Below are 18788 nucleotides of genomic sequence, written 5' to 3' on the forward strand. Positions count from 1 at the left end.
GGGAATTCAGCAAACTGCTGGGGACATAGTGCCCATATTCCCAAAAGCTGTGTACTCATAGAGCCCATGTTCCCAACAGTGGAGGGAGAGGAAAATTACCCTTTAGCTTCCTCTCCTTGGATTTGAGCCAGCATTTGGTCATTTGCACAACTCCAAACCCACAAATCCCTGCTCTGAAGGGCTATGCTTTGCTTGGCATTATACACTGGGCAGAAAGTGATTTAAACAGGTGTTAAACACCTGGGCAGTAACAGAGGGAGCAGCCACAGGCCTTCAAGTGTGACAGCCATGGGGCAGAGCAGGCAGGTGAATATTCAACACCACAAGCGGAGCACAGTTCTGACCTTAGTGGCTCCAAAGCAGGCTGGGGACTCATTTACCTCCACCAACACTGGTTTTGTTTGCCAGAGATCCCCATGGTTATGGCTGAGGGGTCAGACCAAGCCAGGGCAGAACTGTGAGGACAAGAAAAGGAGGGGACAAGGTGCTGCAGCTCACCTGGGTGCTGGAGCTGGAGTCACTCTGCAGCCGGGCGTGGTTCTGTCGGCCGGAGCTGCAGCTCTGGGAGGACTGCAAGGGAGAGGGAAAAGGGCAGTGAGAAGGCAGAGAGCACAGGGTCTGGGTGGGGGAGCTCAAGCAGAGGTGGCATTTCTGCAGGTGAAGAACAAGCAGAAAATGCATCCAGTAAATTCTCCTATCTGACCCATGAAGGACGTTCCCGTCACATCGACTCTGCTGTGTGTGTCATCCAGAGCAGTGCTCTGCCTCAGCCACCATCACCGACTGCTGGGGAAGGTGACAAAAGCCAAAGTCCCAGGCCAGTGCAGTTGTCAAGAGCTGCGTGTTGGGTCTGGAAGGAGTCGCTTTCCTCTGGCCTGCAGAGAGGTCACGCTGCCTCCCTGGAGTGCAAATTTCCACAAATCTCTGTCCTAATTTGGCAGCAATGCGGCTCAGCCCAGCTCAGTTTACATAAACGATGAAGTCACAGGCTATAAAACAGCCCCTCCAAGCATATTCATGCTCTTTTCCTTTTCTTAAAGGACAAATATTGATGTTTTAAGCCAGACTTAGTGGAGGCAGCTCCTCTCAAAGTCACGAGTACCCTGTTCTGGCTTCCAGCTGAAGCACAGAGGGAAGGACTGGGCTCTGCAAGCACCAGCTCCATGCTCAGCCTTGTGGATTCCCTGAGCCGCCAGTGCTTGATCAGTGTGAGTCCTCCCCGTTATCTGAGCAGATGTGCAGAGCATGGAATGACATCACACACAAACAAAAGGATTTTAAGAAAATACAGCACATTCAGACCAGCAGGAGTTGTCTCCACCCTTGTATTGTGGGTGTTTGCTGGGCAGGGCTCTGATGGAGAGAGGAAGGGCGACAGCTTTCCTCCATTACCATGGGAGCACTTAAAACAGGAAATTTCAGGTTCAGATGGAAAAAGGGTGAACATTTGCCTGTGTTAACTGTGCCAGCTCCCCTCCCTGTGCCTGTTCCCAGAAGAACCGAAGAACCACGGCGGAGATGCTGAGGGGAGGGGAATGATTCCTGGAGTTACAGCCATGCCAACAGTGTAGCCCAGCTCTGCTCAGCCCCTCTAGGAGCTGCATCATTCAGTTCCAAACAGCTCCTGGTTCAGACCTGCCTTCCCTACCTCTCTCCCTCTCTGTACATACACGTAGCCTGCAGGATTGGAGCTGAGCTCATCTCTTTTCCAAAGCACCCACACAAACTTCCCAGCGGGAACCAGATCAAGTCTCCAGTGCTCAGCTCCCAGGTCCTGTTCATTTGGGCCTCCCCTCACCCCCAGTGTGGCAGCCTGAGGTCACACAACCCAGCACCACGTGCTCTGCCGTGCTGGGCTCTGCTCCTCCAAGGACAAAACTCTCACAGAAACACTCCCTGGCCGCTGTTCCCAGGACTGCCTTTCCTTTAACAGGCTTTTCCCTCCACACCCTTTGGTTTGGGCTGTGGATCTAACTCTTAAAAGCCAGTCCCACAGAGCTGGGTGTTCCCAGCTCTGTCCCATGATGGTACTGTGTACCAAGGGTATACTGAGGTTCCTCTGTGCTGAGCAGCTGATGGAAAAGGGAGCCAGTAAGCCCACTGCCCTGTTTCACAGCCCCTCAGTGCCAGCAGCATGGTCTTCCCTGCCCTTACTTCAACAGTCTTAAATGGAGCTAAACCTGATGTGCACCAGGAGTGCATCAGGTACTGAATACCTCATTCTCCAGAATACCCACAAGGAATATCTCACAGGACTGGTGAGAGTGTCCTGTGAGACACCATTTGGCCCCACAAATGAGTTACAGGGTCCTGCTGCCCCACTGCCCTTTGCCAGGAGTCCCTGCCCTCTCCAGCAGGGAGCCTGGGTGGACACAGCCCCCCCGAGCCCCCACAGCCTCACCTCATTGCTGATGGTCGAGTCCCTGTGCATCATCCTCTGGATGTGGGAGTCCAGGCTGGCCCCCGAGGAGCACTTGGCCAGCGCGGCCGCGTGTGACTCCTTCTCGCGCTGCCGGACGATGGCCTCGCAGCCCAGCCACTCTGCCATCGTGTGCTCGTAGCAGGCACGGGTCTGCTCGTCAGCCTGCAGCATGGGGGGACACAGGGGCTTGGAATGGCTGTCCCTGGAGAGCCCAAACCCAGTCCCTTCTGAACCCCCAAGCCTTGCACAGAGGAGCGAACACTCGTGTTTACTAGGGCTGGATGGGATATAGTCACCCATCCGCTGCACAGTGCCTGACCCACAAAACTTGGCCAAAATTAGGATGGGAAATGCCCATCCATCTCCTCCCTGCCTTCCAGAGGTGTGCAGGGCACTGAACATGAGGAACCAGCAGCTGCACAGGGCAGCATCAAGCTTGGTCCTGTCAATTCCTGCTGATCCAAGTCTTTCTCCTGCTCCTACCTACAGCCCAGTCCAGAGTGGACACGATGCCCAGTGGGTTCTGCAAACAGACCCTTCAAGCTGTGCAGTACCCATGGCACATCAATGCCACACTGCTGAGCCGGCAGCACACCCACACCAACCTCCTTTCTCTCTGCCTCCGTCATCCCAAATTGGTAATGGCCCAGCAGGAAGGGCCAGACGGCCTTCCTGATCTCGTGCTGGATCCCGCCATAGTAGATCAGCCGCAGCAACTCCTGGTCCTCGTAACTCTGTGGGAAGAGCTCGGTCAGTGCACAGACACAGCCAGGACATGGCCCATTGGGTGTAAGGCCCAGTTGTGCCACCTTTCAGTACCTGGAACACTGCCCAGATCCCAATTACCCCCAAACCCACTGCCCATCCACTGCAGATGATCCCTCAGATCCCTGCCTGGGCTCAGGTAGAGCCAGAGGCTGCTGTGGGTGGACATTTTGGCTCATCACACCAGAAACTGGCCCATCAAGGTCACTGAGGGTCACTGTTGTGCCTCTGAGCCTGGCAGCACAGCAGATCCCCCCTCAAGGCCACAGTAATCAGGTGACAGACACTGCCCAGGTGGGTTCTGAACAGAAGCAAGTCTAGGTGAGCAGTATTCATTCCCCAGCTCCCACGTGCCAAGGATTAGGAGCCCTGTGCAGCCTAGGACAGGCTGGCTGACTTCCCTCCTAGAGGAACTTCTCAATGTGCTTGGCCTCATCGTGCTACAACCACCCGGGACACCCCGAGCGCACCAGAGCTGGTGTGTCCCCAGAGCCCTGGCTCTACCGTGCTGTCCTGCAGGTATCTCTGCCAGATGTCCACAGTCAGCCCCGAGTTGGCACTGCAGGGGACGTCAGAGGACACGATATTGTGGTTCACCAGCGCAGACAGGTGGGTCCTCACCGTGGACAGGTGTCTGCAATAGGCCAGCCCTGCAGCAGAGAAAACCAAACATTCATCCTTGGACCTCAGGGAGCCATGAGGGTGAAGAGCAGGAGAAAGTTCTAATGAGTCTGTTCTTTGAGGGAGATCCTCTGAAGCCACATCCCAAAGCAGGGAGTCTACTGGGACAGGACCACCAGTGCTGCTGCTCGCTGGGCTCAAGTCCAAGGATCAGAGTCCATGTGTTTGCTCCCCATCCTGAGCACGTGCACAGACTGGTCCCAATACCCCTGGCCACTGGCAGCTGGCTCAGCACCACTCCCAGCCTGGGGCCCAGAGCCTTATCCCTCACCCATCACACATCCCATGGCAGTAGGAATGTGACAGGTACTCACAGCCATAGAAGGCCCGGGAGAGGATTTGGTACTTCATGTTGTCACACAGGAGCTTCAGTGGAGCTCTGCCAACAAAAACACAGGGGATGTGAGGAGAGGAAATGTTCCCGTGCATCCCCTCAGCCTGGCTTTGATCTGACTGATCCAGCTGTGCCTGCAGAGATGCAGCACAGGACCCTGCTCAGCCTCAGAGCAGCAATTCCTGCTGCCAGGATATGGCCACAGAGCAGCTGAGATGTCCCAGATGCCCTGGCTTTGCCGTGCCCACGTGTCCCACAGGAGCAGCAGCTCCTCGTACCTCTCGTGGCTGCAGCCATTGGCTGGGCCTCCATCCGAGGAGCCGCTCTGGGAGCAGGAGGAGCAGGAGGACTTGCGGGTGCTGGGCTGCCACATGGGGGGCAGGACAGCCCCTGGCCCGTCCATCAGGTCCTGGGGCACTGTGGGAGTGGAGAGGAGCATCAGGGACCGCCTGGCACTGCCCCTGGAGCCTGGGACACACAGGGGGTCAACAGAGAGCTTTGATTAGCAAAGGCAGCATCCCACTCTTCCCAAGGAGGCTCCAGTGACCAGGCAGAACCCACTGCAGGGAATCACAGCACCGGCACTGGTGAGCTCAGGAGAAAGGAAAGGGAACAAAGAGCATTGATGAGAGAACCATCTGCTAATTAACAAGCTCATTCAGAAAGCTGGTCTTAAACTGCTTTGTGCTGACCAAGGCAGAAACCCAACACCCATCGCAGAGACTCCAGAGAAGGGGCTGCAACAGACTGAAACAGATGAGAAAAAACAGGATTGAAGTCAACTGCTGTCCCAGGAAGAGCCGATCACTGGCAGGGAAAAGCCCCCACCTCTCAAACACTAGGATCCCATCCAAGACTCAGGGAAAGAAGGGAGCACCAAAATCACAAGACAGGAGATGAAGACATGGATGAAGAGGTTGAGAGGGACAGCAGGAGCTCTGCATATTGTCACTTGCTAAATCCTGCTTAAACTTGAAGTGCTACTGCAAAAGCCTGCTCAGGTACCGTCCACACACTGGCCAGGAGATGGAGAATAACCCTATTTACTCCTCCTTGGAAATTAAATCATGGTAGAAATTCCATCTTCTGGCCATGAGAGGGTTTCCTCGCACCCTTGGTCTCACTGACTCTCCCTGCTTGTGGTATTGAACAGCTGGTACCGGCAAGAAAAAATGTTGAAATATTTCTATAAAAGCCCCTTCCTTTCCCCTCCCACTGAGCTGATGGGTCAGTGATGGTCAGCAGGGACAGGGACACCTCTGCAGGACCTGTCAAGTGACAACACAGGTGAGCTGAATGCCAGACACAACCAACCACAACAGCTCCATTACACTGGTGCTGGCAGGTCCCCAGAGCAGCACAGGGAGGTCGGGACGTGATGAGGAGACTCAGACACCGTTTAGGGATCACCACCATACTGCTTGCAGTTGGAGTCCTCGTCATCTTCCCTCTCCCAGCACTCACAGAGATCACAGGTGCACGGAATGGGTGAAAAGTACCATTAATGGCAACTAGAGACACAGAGAGAGGACAAGGGCACAAATGAAAGGGCAGAAAGGAAGAATCTGCAGACAAGAGAGAATGATGCAGTTCCACCCCCCTCTGGGAAGGTCCACAGGAACGGCACAGGCTGTGATGACGCCAGCTGAGGAGATGGCAGCAATTCATTTCACAGCAAATGTGGCCCCCAGCATGGAATTTTAAGGGGTAGATCAAAAGACAGCCACAGAAAGGAGCATCTCTATCTGCTGTTTTAGCTTCAATCAGATTTTTATCTGACTCACTGAATTGTGTTAGTCAGCTAAAGGCAGGGAGAACCAAGTATAACCTTAACTGATGTTATGGAGGAGTCACAGGGGATGTGATTTCCCCCTTACAGCCTCAAAAATATAGGAACAAGGTTTTGATCACATTTCACAGCTTTTTAAAAAAATCTCCACAAGTCTTCTATCTAAAACTGGTGGGTTTTCCCCCTTATAAAGTCACCTATGATGTCTCCAGATGTCAGAAAAAGGTTTATGGTATCTCACAGAAGAGTGAGGATGAATGTAAAGATATCTCAGCCAAGTTCAAATCATTCACCACCAGACATTAAGAGACATTTCTGGTTTGGTGCATCCAGCAGCATCCCCTCCCTTGCCCTATGAGTCAGGAACTGAAGACACATGGCAGAAGGGTGCTGTGACCTCCCCTTTGTGCTGCAGAAGTCACACTGAAGGAACATCACTGGATTTAATGCAGCACTGGCTGAGCTGGCCCGGGACAGCAAGAGAAGAATCAGCCCTGGGGGCTTGTGATGGTGGAAAGTGACCCCCGAGTGACCAAAGTGAATATTCCTACTCATGTTATGTGTAAGAGGTTTTTTTACTGCCCATTAAAGCTGTTGTGGCTGTTGTGCAGCTGCAGAAACAAAGGACTCAACAGCAAGCAGAAGGCTGAAACAAAAATCCATAGATAGAATCCTGGAATGGTTTGGGTTGGGAGGGACCTTAAAGCTCATCTCATTCCAACCCCTGCCATGGGCAGGGACACCTTCCACTATCCCAGGTTGCTCTAAGCCTCGTCCAACCTGGTCTTGAACACCTCCAGGAATGGGACAGCCACGGCTTCTCTGGGCAACCTGTGCCAGGGCCTGTCCATCCTCCCAGGAAGGAATGATGACATTGAACAGGCAGCACTGACACAACCAAAGCTCTTCCTCTGGAATCACCTCCTGGTTTGCCACGTGCCCATCAGTGCCGTGTCCCAGCAGCTCATACACCCCATGAGAACCCCCCAAAACTCTGCCCTGCACTCACCAAACTCAGCCTGTGTCCCGGGGTAGATTATCCTGAACACATAATCTGTGGCTTCGTCATCCTCCTTGTCGGACGCGGACTCGGAGGAGCCCTGGGGGCTTCGCTTCCTCAGCTTGGGAAACACTTTGCCCTGGGGGAACAAAACCAGCCCTTCACAAGCTGCCCCACACTCGACCACTCACTTCCTGAGCTCCTGCCCCATCACAGCACATGCCTTTCCAGCCTGGAAGACTTTGCACATTCCCTGGGCTGGAGCAGCCTTTGGATTAAGCCTCCCATTACAGGGTGGATCTATAACCCTGTTGAGCACAGGGTATGTACAACCCATGAGAACCAAACCCTCCCTGCCCCATAGGAAGTCCTCCCACACCAGCCCCCTGAGTTTTTCCAATGGGTCTGTTTAGCTGGTCAAGGCCTTGAGCTAAAACAAACCACCATATTTTTAACCCCACCTTCCTTATTAATTTTGGGAAGGGGATTACTTAAAACACAGAAGCCACTAGTGCCAGGCAGAGGGTTCTCCCCAGCAGCTCCACTTCGGACACTCCACACAGGAACACCAGCAGGAACCCCAGGAAACAGCCCAGTTTCAGAGCACCCACCTTTCCCCTCTGTGACCAGAGGGGTGGGTCCAGCTGCCCATGGGGCAGGAGGCCGTTCTCCAGGCAGGACAGGAACTGCAGCAAGTGCCCTCCTCGGGGGAACCGCAGCGGCGGCCTCTGGATCCCATCCTGGCTCACCAGGACCACCGTCCCACCGCTGTCTACTATTGGCAACAGTGACAGCAGGGAGGAGAAGAGACATCAGCGAGGGAAACAGCACCAGTCCAAAAGGTAGAGGGCAGGAAAGCTCAGGGAATTGTCTTTCTAGCATGGAAAAAAAAAAGACTTTCTTCCTTGTAATGGACTTGGAGAAGAATACAAACAAGTCTGGGGCCCTGGAGAAGGTTTGCTGGGATCACACCTTGGAAACCAGAGTGTCCTGCTCTGCAAGGAGCACTCCCAGCCAAGCACTACAGCCAGGAGGTGGTGGAAAGGTTTTCCTGGAAGCATTTACATCATAGTGACCACCCAGAGCTCTGGACATCTGTCCTGGAGCCAAATCCAAGCTGTGGGCACTCCCCAGAGGTAAGGAATCAGGGTGTCAGGGTGCCACAGCCTCCAGGAGCCCCTGCTCTGGCCTTACCTTGCTGGTGACAGTGCAGATAAACGATCTCCTCCAGGCGAATGGTCATGGCATAGTCCCAGTACACACTGGAACAGAGACAGGGAAGCCATGAGCCTTAGGGATGTAAGAGGTTCTGCTTCTGCCCACATCAGCTCCAGATCCTGCCTCCAGATACCCTGGTGACAGGGGAAGTCACGGAAAGGAGGAGGTCCCAGAGCAGTGACACCAGCCTGGAGAGTGACAACATCCCTCCAGAACCAGTAACTGTCCCTGCCACCTCAGCTCAGCCAGGGCAAGTCCAGTCCCACCTGCCCCAGGTGGTTTCTGTACCCTCACACCATTCCCAAACATAGACAATCTGCCCATGAATCCTTGCAATTGCAGGGAGTGACACGGAGCCCTGCAGAGCTGAGCACTCCCTCTGGGCACCCCAAGGACTCCCCACCCTGCTACAGTGCTGGGAGAACCCCAAGAATCCATCAGGAGCAGCCCTAGAGCCCCAAGGGAACATGCAGTGCTGTCCAAGCCTGGGCTGCTGCTCTGCTGAGCTCTTGCCCCCAGGGAGGGGAAATAAACCCTCACAACTGGTGGGGTTTCTTTCAGAGCTGACAATAGATTTGCTCTCAGCTGCTTCTGTTCAAGAACTGCCTCAGCAAAGGCACCTCGAGGGCTCTGAGAAAATCTAGAACATGCTGGATTGCTGGTGGCCACCAGACAGGGCAGAGGGGCAGGGAGGGCCAGGAGGAAGCCAGGGAAGGGGATGTCTCCAGGGTTTCATTCCTGTGGAGAGCCCAGCACTGCTCTCTGAGAGTGTCAGCACTCCATCACATCCTACTTCTGTGCAACAAAGCAAACTTCCAGATCCGGAGCAGCGTCATCTGCCACTTCACAAAAATAGCACTTAAGTAACATTAAAAATGGCTTGTGAATGCAGTGAAGGACAGAAGGGGTGCAAGAGTCACTCCCTGTACAGTCATACTTACTGTGCCATCTGCCTCCTGTCTTCCTTGGTCACGTCTTGACACTGGGAAGTTTTAGAACTTAGGCTGATGCCCAAGTCAAGAACTCAGAAAAGGAGTGTAGAGATGAAAATAGCATTTTAGGGGGAGGGTACCAGGCACAACTGAATGGCCCAGGGGCCAATAGGAAAGGGAAGATGAAAAGAACAGAGGTAAACAAAACCCAAAAAAACTACAATTGAGAATGAACAAAGCTGAGACCAAGTTTTGCTGAAGAAGATCTCCAGGTCAAAGCATCAGTGTTCTAAACACTCCCATTTTACTGGAGCTGCTGGGAAGGGATTTTGTTTCTAAGGCAAATTGGGACCTGGCATGATCCAGCCTGTGAAAGGATTGCAGCTGTCGGGGAAACACCAGCAGCCCATCAGGCAATGCCAGGGAAAAGGGCCTGGTCACACAGCCTGCCAAGCAAACTAAGCAGACCTCAGGGCCTCTGGAGGAACAAGCTCCAGGGACTCCAATAAATCCAAGGGACTCTGAATACCTGCACGTAAGATCACCAGAAAATGGCACACACTGTCACCAAGGTCTGATCCTCTGGGAACTGCTCACATTCTCTCTCTGCAGATTCTCTTCCCTGTTTATGAGCTCCTCATCTTCCCAGATTACAATAACCAGGATAAACCTGAGACCATTGAGGGCATTCCCCTGAAAAATCCCCGAGGGCAATAAAGGAAAACTACTTTGTGTGTGTTGGAACAAGCCCCAGCTCCCTCACTGAGCACTTCCCAGCAGAGATGGGCAGTAGCTCAGCATCTCACTCCACCTCCCTTCACCCTCCCCAGGCCTTCTTCCCCATCCCTTCCCATTACAGACTCGAGGAGGATGGTTTTGCTTTGCATTCACCAGGAAAACACTGCTGGTTTGGACACCAGATACAAATTCTGACCCTGGGGAACATTTGCACCCCCTCTGCTCCAGTCACCTCTTCTCATAGTCCAGGTCCCCCACAGAGCCATTCATCAGTTGGTTCGGGGTCCACTTCAGTGCCATGATGTCGGCGGTCTGGTGAAGGGACAGATATCCTGGGATTGCCTCCATGTCATCTCGCTTGAGGGGAGAAACACAGGGACAGAGTGAGCTGGAAAATGCCAGGCACATGAAGCACCACCCCAGGCTGCCCGAGGCTGAGCCTTGGAACCAGTTCTGGCCCCTCACACAGCCCTGCCTGCTGCCCTGAGCCCACTCACCCACCTGCAGTGAGAAACCCATTGTGGCCCTGAAAACCCTCCTGGTAGAACGCCAGGGTACCTCCCAAGCTTGGGATAGGGCTGAGAGCAGCTGCCCAGCAAGGAAAACTTAACAGCTCCACCTAAAAGCAGTTTGCACTTCATTTATTTGACTACAAGAAGTAGGACAGGACAGGAGGAGCAGTTTTATGGTAAAGAGTGGGCAGGGAGAGGAGCCTGCTTCTACCCAGACCAGATCTCTCCCATTCCATTGGGAGGATCCGTATCACCAGGACCTCCACAAACACAATCCATTCCCTGCCTTCCCAGATCAAAAATGAGCCTGTGCTTTCCGCCATCGAAGAGCAATTTGGGGTAGAATGAGCTGCTGAGGGGCAGAGCAGCATTTTCAAGCCCAGATGCCCCAGCAGGAACTCACCGGCTGCACCAGGACATTGTTCTTGCCGTAGAGGAGCGTGGCACGGGAATTCTGGTGCAGTGACTCCACATAGTCCCTGGCAGACAGCGAGGGCCGGTCATCCATGCTGCCACTGGAATGTCTTTTCTGAATCTGGAAGAGAGCCATCCACAAATGTGAGGTGAGCACACACACCTCTGGCTTTCCAAAAGCCCTCTTGAAGCTCATTTCCTTCTCACTTACACACTTAGATCACTACCAGAACTCTTTCCCTCAGCGTCCTCTAAGAGGATTCCTGGCTCTGGCCAAGATAATTTCTGTACTTAGAAAAGCCCCAGGAGTGTGCTTTATTTGCAATAAACACTGCAGACTCCAGCTGCCCTTGCTTATCGTTCGTGCACGATGCTCCCAAGGGGCACAGACCCCACGATGCCCCCGTGCCCTGCCAGTCTCCATGGACCGTGCTCCCAGCACTTCTGGCTCAAAGACTTCCCTCATCAGAGGGCCCCAAAGCCCTTTTCAAACGCAGGGAGTGCAGAGCCGTGGCTGTGGCTCTGGGAGGAGCCCAGCGAGGGGCTGTCCCCCCCACACTCACGCAGAGTGCCGGGCGCTTGGTGGGCGAGTCCTGCCGGCAGTGGGAGCTGTGGATCCGGTGCCGCTGAACCAGCTCGTCCGCCGAGGGGTCTGTCCAGAAGTGGTCAGCGGTTTTCATCTTCGTGTACTCCAGTGCACAGGGCCCCACTGCAGAGAGGAACAGCCCAAACATAAGGGAGCCATCGGTGTTCCGATGGCCGCGGTCACCCCCCGGATCCACAGAGAAAACAACTGCATTTCACACCCAGATCACAGACAGGGTTAGAAAGCAAGCAGGGTAAGAGGAAAGTGTTACCCAGTAAAGATGCAAGAATTGGCCCATCCACAGGATCCATCAGGAGAGCCTCCTTCTCATAGTACTTACTAGAAGAAATAAAAGACGGCAGAAAGCTGGAGTGCTGCAAAATGGGACTGTAAAGTTATAGACAGTGGTTTTAAATCATTGGTATGCCCTTCTCTTTCTATATCACCCTTTGGTGGGAAAAGGGCAAAAAGCCCTTAACAGGCTGTTTCTCTAGCTGTGAAATCCCTGTGGAACAGACACCTCCTGCAGCACATTGCAAACATCACCATCTCCTGACAAAACCTGCCCAAGATTGGAGATCTTCCCCAGGACAGGTCACCTCAGCATAGAGATCCCAGGGGATAAGGACAGCACAGTCTCTGACAGCCCAACCACCAGCAGGGCAAGTGTGGCCTATCTTTATTTTAGGGAGTGCCCAGTGGCCACCAGCAGCAGGGTGTCCATCAGAGTCCCCATGATGGGCACGGAGTGACACAACTGGCCTGTCCCATCCAGGGACTTCTCTGGTCCACTTGGACACAACTCAGACAGCAACACCCCCAGTGCCATCAAAGGGACAGATGCTGGCAGTGATCTGGGACAGGTGAACGGGTGGTCTGTGCCTGCACTCACCTGCTGTTCTCTACCAAGTAGTGCACGATTTTATCCAAGACCTTTTCGAAGAGGGCTGTGCGGATCCAGAGGTGCTTGATGGCCTGAGGAGACAGGTTGGGCAGCTTCGGCACCTTGCGCACGTTCTCTGGGATGCCCTGGACTTGGTTTCGCCTTTAGAGGTGCAAGACAAGAGACAACATCATCACTGGCTCATCCTCGAGCTCTGCAGGAGCCCAGGGCACTCCCACACCTCATGGGGCACAAGGTCAGGGTTTTGGTGATGCTGGGGGATGCCCAGGGAACTGCCTGGGACAGGGCTGTGGAGATGCTCCCTGCATCTATCCCACCCCCTGCTCCAGAAGGCCACACCTGCATTTGGAACCAGACTTACTAAATCAGTTTCCCACAGTAAAGACATCCCAAAATGAGCCTCTCCCTCAGCAGAGGCCTCCAGCTCACACATGTGTCTGAGGACAGCAGTTCACAGGCAGAGCAGCTTATCTTAGGACAGCATAACATTCCTGCCCCAGGTAGCTGCTCCATCCATCTCCCTGGTTCCTGTCCAAGGATGAGTGAGCCGCTCTCAAACAGCAGTTGAGTTACTGCAGGTTCAAGCCCTGCACACTGAGGCAGAGCAAATGTGGTTCCAGTTGACTTAGTGAACTGGCCCATAAACTGTGACAGCTCAGGAGCAACACACTCAGCTGTCCCTGAGGCACAAGAGAAGGGGCAGAGGGATAAGGACTTGCCCACCCCTGCTTAAACCACAGGCACACCTCAGTCTCCTAGGAAAGCAACCAGTTCATTCAAGACAGAAAAATCCCAGGGCAAGACACTGCTCCACTGAAGGAGCAATACCCTTGCTGAGGCTCAAGTTGGACTTGCAATCCCCAACCATACCCAAACTACACCCTCATCCCGAAACACAAGTGACCAGAGGACTGACAGCAATGCCAGTGCCTTACGCATTCTCAATGAGCTGCTCCAGGTCTTGCACCTTCTTGCAGAGCTCCTCTGCCAGGGGGAAGCTCTTCCCCACCTTCATGAACAGCGCTGCGATCTTGTTGCTGCGCAGGAATCCGGCTGCCCTCCGCTTCAGGCCGTGCAGGACACAGGATTCCACGGCAGCTGCAACAGAGCACAGACCTCACTAGAGCACCTTCCCCATGGACGCAGGCTGGGAGAGCTAGGGCTGTTCAACCCAGAGAAGAGAAAGTTGTGTGGAGACCTCACAGCATCTTCCAGGATCTGAAGGGGCTTCAAGAAAGCCAGAGAGGGACTTTGCATCACCTCCCACTAGTCCAGGTTGCACCAAGCCCCATCCAACCTGGACTTGAACACTTCCAGGGATGGGACAGCCACAACCTCCTAAAGCTTCTCCGACAATATATTTGAAAGCAGAGACATTCCCTCCTGGCCTTGAGGAAGACACACCTCATCAGGTAATTGCTATGCTGTGCACACACAGACTGACACTTTCCTCTCGGGTTTCTTGTGGATTGTGGAGAAACCAAACAACTCCCTGAAGTTTTCCCTTCAGTCCAGTCTGAGGGCATGGTTGGAACCAGACTATTTCATTCCCTGTGCTGGGATGGTCCAAGTAAGGAGAAAGTTCAGGCACACTGAGAATTTCTAAAGCAGCACAGGAAATGGGGTAATTTTTTCCCCAAAAATCTCAGTGTTCACGTAAACATTTTTCCTGAAAAACCAAAAGGAATAGAGAACCTGGGGATAAACTCCAGGCAACACCAGCAGCTTGCAATGACTCCACAGAAATACGTGTACACGCACAGATTCCGTTGGCAACCTGCTTCCCAAACCCCTTGGGAGGGCTCTGGATGGATGTCTAGTGCCAAACACAGACTGATTAAACAGTCTGATCAAAGCACTGGAAAATCACACGGACCCACAACTCTCCCTGTGCTCTCCCAGGGGCTTTGAGGTTGGAGCACACACCCTAAGAGCACCTTGCCCATGCTAAATCCAGAGATAATGGTAGGTTTTTTAAACCTAAAAACACAAGTTTTTGAGCTCAGTCCATAACTTCTGTCACCACCAAACGCACTGCGAAGAGATTCTCCCCATCCCTCAGGATAAAACCTGCAGCAGAGCCATGTGATGCAGAAGCTTTGTGCAGCTACGCCCAGGTCAAGTGGGAGCTTTGATTCCTGGCAAAAGACATCTAAAGGTATTTCTGAGTTCCCCAGAGCACTGGTGTGATTCAAACCCCTCTGGTTGAGCAGACTCAGCATTGATGTGGACACCAAACCCTTGGCTAACACCAGCCCCCAGCCCTGCTCCCAGCTCTCCATCAGCCTGGGCAGCCTGGACTGACAGATGCCAACTCGTGTTTGTCTGCTCCAAACCCCCCCTCGCAGGAGGATGGGGTGGCCGGGGGCTGCTGCCCTTTCCTGCCACACCACTGGTTCCACCCGAAGGGATTTGCAGTACACTGGCCACGCAGAGGGTGGGGAGGGCTCTGTGAGGAAGGCAGCCCTCTCCAGGGAAAAGGGCAGCTCTGGCAGCCAGAGCCAGGCTTGCAGCACGCTCTGCTTGGCAGGGAAAGAGGTTATTTATAAGCTCACCAGGCTCCTGGAGAGCCACAACACTGAGGAAGGTGCACGTACCATTCAAATGAGAGAGGAACTGCAGCCAGAGCAGGAGAGGAGACACCAGCAGCCAGGAAAGGGCAGCATTAAGGAGCCAAAAGGGACCAACGAGCCCTTCGTGCCTGGATGCCTCAGCTCCATGTCGCAGGAGCCTATAAATAATCCCCTCGTGCTGCACAGAACAGCAGGGAATGAGTCACACCTGGGAGTCTGCTCTGCTCTTTCGATGCCGCACAAAGGGCCGGGAACCGGCTCCTGTCTTTGATGTGGGGGCTCCACAGGAAAGGAGAAAGGCTGTTGGAGCAAATCCAGAGGAGAGACACAAAGTTGAGAAGGGGACTGGAGCACCTCCCCTGTGGAGTCAGGCTGGGAGAGCTTGGGGTTGTTCAGTCTGAAGAAGAAAAGATTGTGTGGAGACCTCACAGCACCTTCCAGGATCTGAAGGGGGTACAAGGGAGATGGAGAGGGACTGTGCATCAGGAACTGGAGTGACAGGACAAGGCACAATATGTTCAAACTGAAAGAGGAAATTTAGGTGAGATATTAGGAAGAAATTCTTCCCTGTGAGGGTGGTGAGGCCCTGGCACAGGTTGCCCAGAGAAGCTGTGGCTGCCTGATTCCTGGAAGCGTCCAAGGCCAGGTAGGACAGGGCTTGGAACAACCTGGGCTAGTGGAAGGTGTCCCTGCCCATGGCAGGGGGTGGAATGGGATGAGCTTTAATGTCCCTTCCAACCCAAATCATTCATTTATTCTAGGAAAAGGCAGAAGCCCCTCTGCTCTCCAAGGCAAAAAAGGAGACCTCAGCACCCCCTTCTCATTCTTTTTAGTCTGTGGGTGCTCCAATTCTGTTCAATGGTGACAGTGCTGCACGAGCCTTCTTGGAGCAACCTCTTCAAAAGCTGCTTCTCATCACGTCTGGCATTTTCTTCCCAGCCTCCAAATTAACAAGCTGCCCTTCAGCTCTTTGTACAGGGAGGAGTGAGGCTCCCTGCTCTCCCTGCCTGCAGCCCCTGCTCAGCAGCAGCCCCTCAGCCCCAGCACGTGGGCACAGTGGCTGTACCTCAGCCAACAGCCCTGCTGGGAGACGGGCACAGCCACCAGACAGGCTCCAAACAGGCACAGCCTCTCCCACTTCCCAGAAATCCAGGGCTCATGGTGTCAAGTAGAGCTCCTGTTCCATGCTCCAGCCTCACTCACCCAATAGCCTGAAGTACCTGCCCTGCTCACAGTATGCTAATTAGTTTCAAATTAGTTTGAAATTCATCAGACAGCCCCAGTCTACCAGCCAGGTCCCCACTTCTACAAACGCTGGCATGTGGCAGACTGGACACCTGAAGCTGCTTTTCCTGGGCACTGACTGTCCCAGTCACACATTCTCCACTTTGAGGGGTTGACAGAGTGGCACAGGAGGGCCAAAAAAGAATAGAAACAACCTCATTTTGACATCCTGATTGTAAAGTCTCTCCGATGACCAAACCTGTGAGGCATTCCACCTGGAACAAGGTTGCTCTATCCTGCTCCCCACTACCTTTGAGGTACAAATACTCCTCCTCTCCAGCTCCCCAGTCCTTGCTCACAGGCCTCCAGCACATCTCACAGCCCAAACCCAACAGCTCTTCAGGGAGACTTTTAGAAACCTCCTTGCCAATGTTTTGATGGATCCATTCTGAAACACTTCTACATTTACAAAATTTTTATACCAGTAGGACAAAAACAGGTACGAAAGCAGGCTAGTAAAAACACAGCTGCCAGAAAACAAGCCCCAAACCAGCCCAGTATCAGAGCAGATCTTCCACAGACTCCATCTAAAATTCTCTGTCAGCCTCTGGCCCCTCTGCTCCTGCACTCTGGCAGACTGCAGACTCCTTCCCATAAATTCCTATTCCATCATAGCAAGGAAATATTTGGACTTGACAGACTTTCAGTTGAATCAATTCTCAAGGAAATTTAAAAATAAAATATTATTTCTAGTACTTCCTAAGTGGCTGCACACACTGCCAGCATCCATCCTTCTTTGACACATCTCAATATATTTTAGGCACAGGGCAAAGGCCTCAGGGACTCTGACTGCTGCCAGAACAACTCACCCACTGGCACCAATCCCCTCCAACCCCGGAGCTGGAGCATGTTCCCAGGAATGGCACATGGCACAGCAGGGAAAGCCCAGCACCAAGAGGGTGCTCCAGCCCCAGCCCAGGTCAGCATCCTGCTGTCGGGGACTCACCGCAGAAGGAGATGATGTGGCTGCTGTCCTCGTGCACAAACTTCCTCGTCACTGCCTCCTCCATGATCTGCTTCACCTGTGGCACAGAGGCAGATGGAGAAAACATGGAATTTCAGCCATGGACCAGCGCGAGGAGACCTGTGGTGGGGTGGGCACTCAGAAACCTCCCCTGCTCCCTGATTTTTCCAGTGGTACAGAGGCTCTCATGGAGGATCAGTGCAGCTCTGCCTACTGAGCATCACCAGCTGTTTCAAAAAGTCAGGTATAAAAAAAGGGTTGTTTCATTTCTGAGAAACTTCAAAGTAGGAAAACGATGAGCAGAGAATTAACTGCAAGAATTGAGCATCGTTTAGATAAAAGTCTTCTAATAAAGGGTAAGCAGATCTCATATTTAATGCTCTTACAGTATTGTTCCGTTCCTTCCTTTTATGTGACAAATTTCATGTGACACAGCTGTCCCAAATGACTGTAACTATCCATCAATGCCTAATTCAGGGGTCACCTGGCACCAGCTGTGCCCAGGAATGCCATTTGCACGGCAATGCCAGCAGCTCTGCCCTCACTGATTCTCACTGCAGTGCAGCTGATCAAAAGGAAGCTGGCACTAGTGCACATCAGGGGCACGATTAGGGGATGAAAATAAATAGGAACCCACATAAATTAGGAGGGTAATTTTTGCAGAGAGAAGATAGGAGGTCAGACCTGCCAGGTAAGCAGAGTGCAGAGGTGGTGACTTCCATCCCCAGCTGCACCCTCCCTAATCCAGCTGAAATCAGCAAAAGTCCAGCTGAAATCAGCAAAAGTCCAGCTGAATCTTTTCTCTTTAAATGTTCAGTTCCCAACCAGTTTTCCTGTTTAACATAGAGCTGCCAGCATGCCCAGATCTCCTCTTCCAGTGCCTCTACAACATCTTGCTTTTCACTCCTTGGTTTCAGAAACCACAGGGGAGAGGGTTCCCAGCGCTGTGGGCACAAGGGAAGTTCTGCTTAGCAAGGTGTTCCCTCTGAAGGCACAGGGAGGAGGGAAAAACAGCAGGTCAGGACTTGGCCAAGCAAACCTTGGGTGTATGAGAGACCTTTAATAGCATCATTTGGGGAATTAAACTCCTTTGCAAGATATAATCAAGGTCAATTTTGCACAGCTAACAGCTCAATAAAGGAAATCCTTTACGGGTATGGATTAAAGAAAGAGTCCTCTCTGAAGCCAAAGCTCCTCTGTGTGTCAGAGCCATCAGGTGAGCTCCCAACCCTGCTCCCTACCGGGTGACTAATGGAACCCGATCGTGAGCACTGAGACTTCCATGGATCCCAGCAGCTCAGATGAGCTGACAGTGAGTCAGGAAGTCACAGCAAGGAATGTCACTGAGATGTGGACCTCAGGACCGGAGATGGCTCAGAGCACTGGGAAATCCCCCTTGGCAGAGCATGATCCAGCTCCTGCAGCACCCACATCCTGACTGCGCTCAGAGCAGTGACTCCAGCTGCAGGAACATCCCAGGGCAGCAAACTCTGCTTCCAGGGACCCAAAAAAGCTTTATTGTGTCTCAAAACTGCAGCTATCCCTGATCAGGGTACCTCCTGGTGCTCCTTCCTCACGCCCCACGTGCAGTTTTCCCCTCATCCCAGTGCCCCATGCTGAGCACCAGGGAAGGGGCAGCTGCATTCCTCACTCAGCTTCCCAGCTCCAGCAT

At 53.2% G+C, this 18788-nt stretch overlaps 1 protein-coding gene across 6 annotated transcripts in view; it reads right to left on the reverse strand.

Annotated features, from left to right (window-relative positions):
* SGSM1 (small G protein signaling modulator 1) overlaps nucleotides 1-18788 on the reverse strand; it is a 39024-nt gene that overhangs the window by 10828 nt on the left and 9408 nt on the right. The window contains exons 3-19 of one of the 6 annotated variants that reach the window (XM_051785546.1): nucleotides 17099-17174; nucleotides 13231-13393; nucleotides 12284-12436; nucleotides 11663-11730; nucleotides 11369-11514; nucleotides 10795-10926; nucleotides 10112-10236; nucleotides 8186-8253; nucleotides 7603-7766; nucleotides 7001-7130; nucleotides 5513-5713; nucleotides 4481-4619; nucleotides 4183-4247; nucleotides 3692-3837; nucleotides 3028-3156; nucleotides 2402-2584; nucleotides 499-570 (exon numbers count right to left, since the gene is read on the reverse strand). In XM_051785546.1, the coding sequence (XP_051641506.1) occupies nucleotides 499-570; nucleotides 2402-2584; nucleotides 3028-3156; nucleotides 3692-3837; nucleotides 4183-4247; nucleotides 4481-4619; nucleotides 5513-5713; nucleotides 7001-7130; nucleotides 7603-7766; nucleotides 8186-8253; nucleotides 10112-10236; nucleotides 10795-10926; nucleotides 11369-11514; nucleotides 11663-11730; nucleotides 12284-12436; nucleotides 13231-13393; nucleotides 17099-17174 (2160 nt within the window). Of the gene's footprint in view, nucleotides 1-498; nucleotides 571-2401; nucleotides 2585-3027; nucleotides 3157-3691; nucleotides 3838-4182; nucleotides 4248-4480; nucleotides 4671-5512; nucleotides 5714-7000; nucleotides 7131-7602; nucleotides 7767-8185; nucleotides 8254-10111; nucleotides 10237-10794; nucleotides 10927-11368; nucleotides 11515-11662; nucleotides 11731-12283; nucleotides 12437-13230; nucleotides 13394-17098; nucleotides 17175-18788 lie in introns of those variants that run through there. The other 5 variants (XM_051785547.1, XM_051785548.1, XM_051785550.1 and 2 more) reach the window with 5 other exon arrangements.

Source organism: Manacus candei, unplaced genomic scaffold (assembly GCF_025592945.1).
Source record: "Manacus candei isolate 608988 ecotype Guabito, Panama unplaced genomic scaffold, ASM2559294v1 h1tg000020l, whole genome shotgun sequence".
Taxonomy (NCBI): Eukaryota; Metazoa; Chordata; class Aves; order Passeriformes; family Pipridae; genus Manacus; species Manacus candei.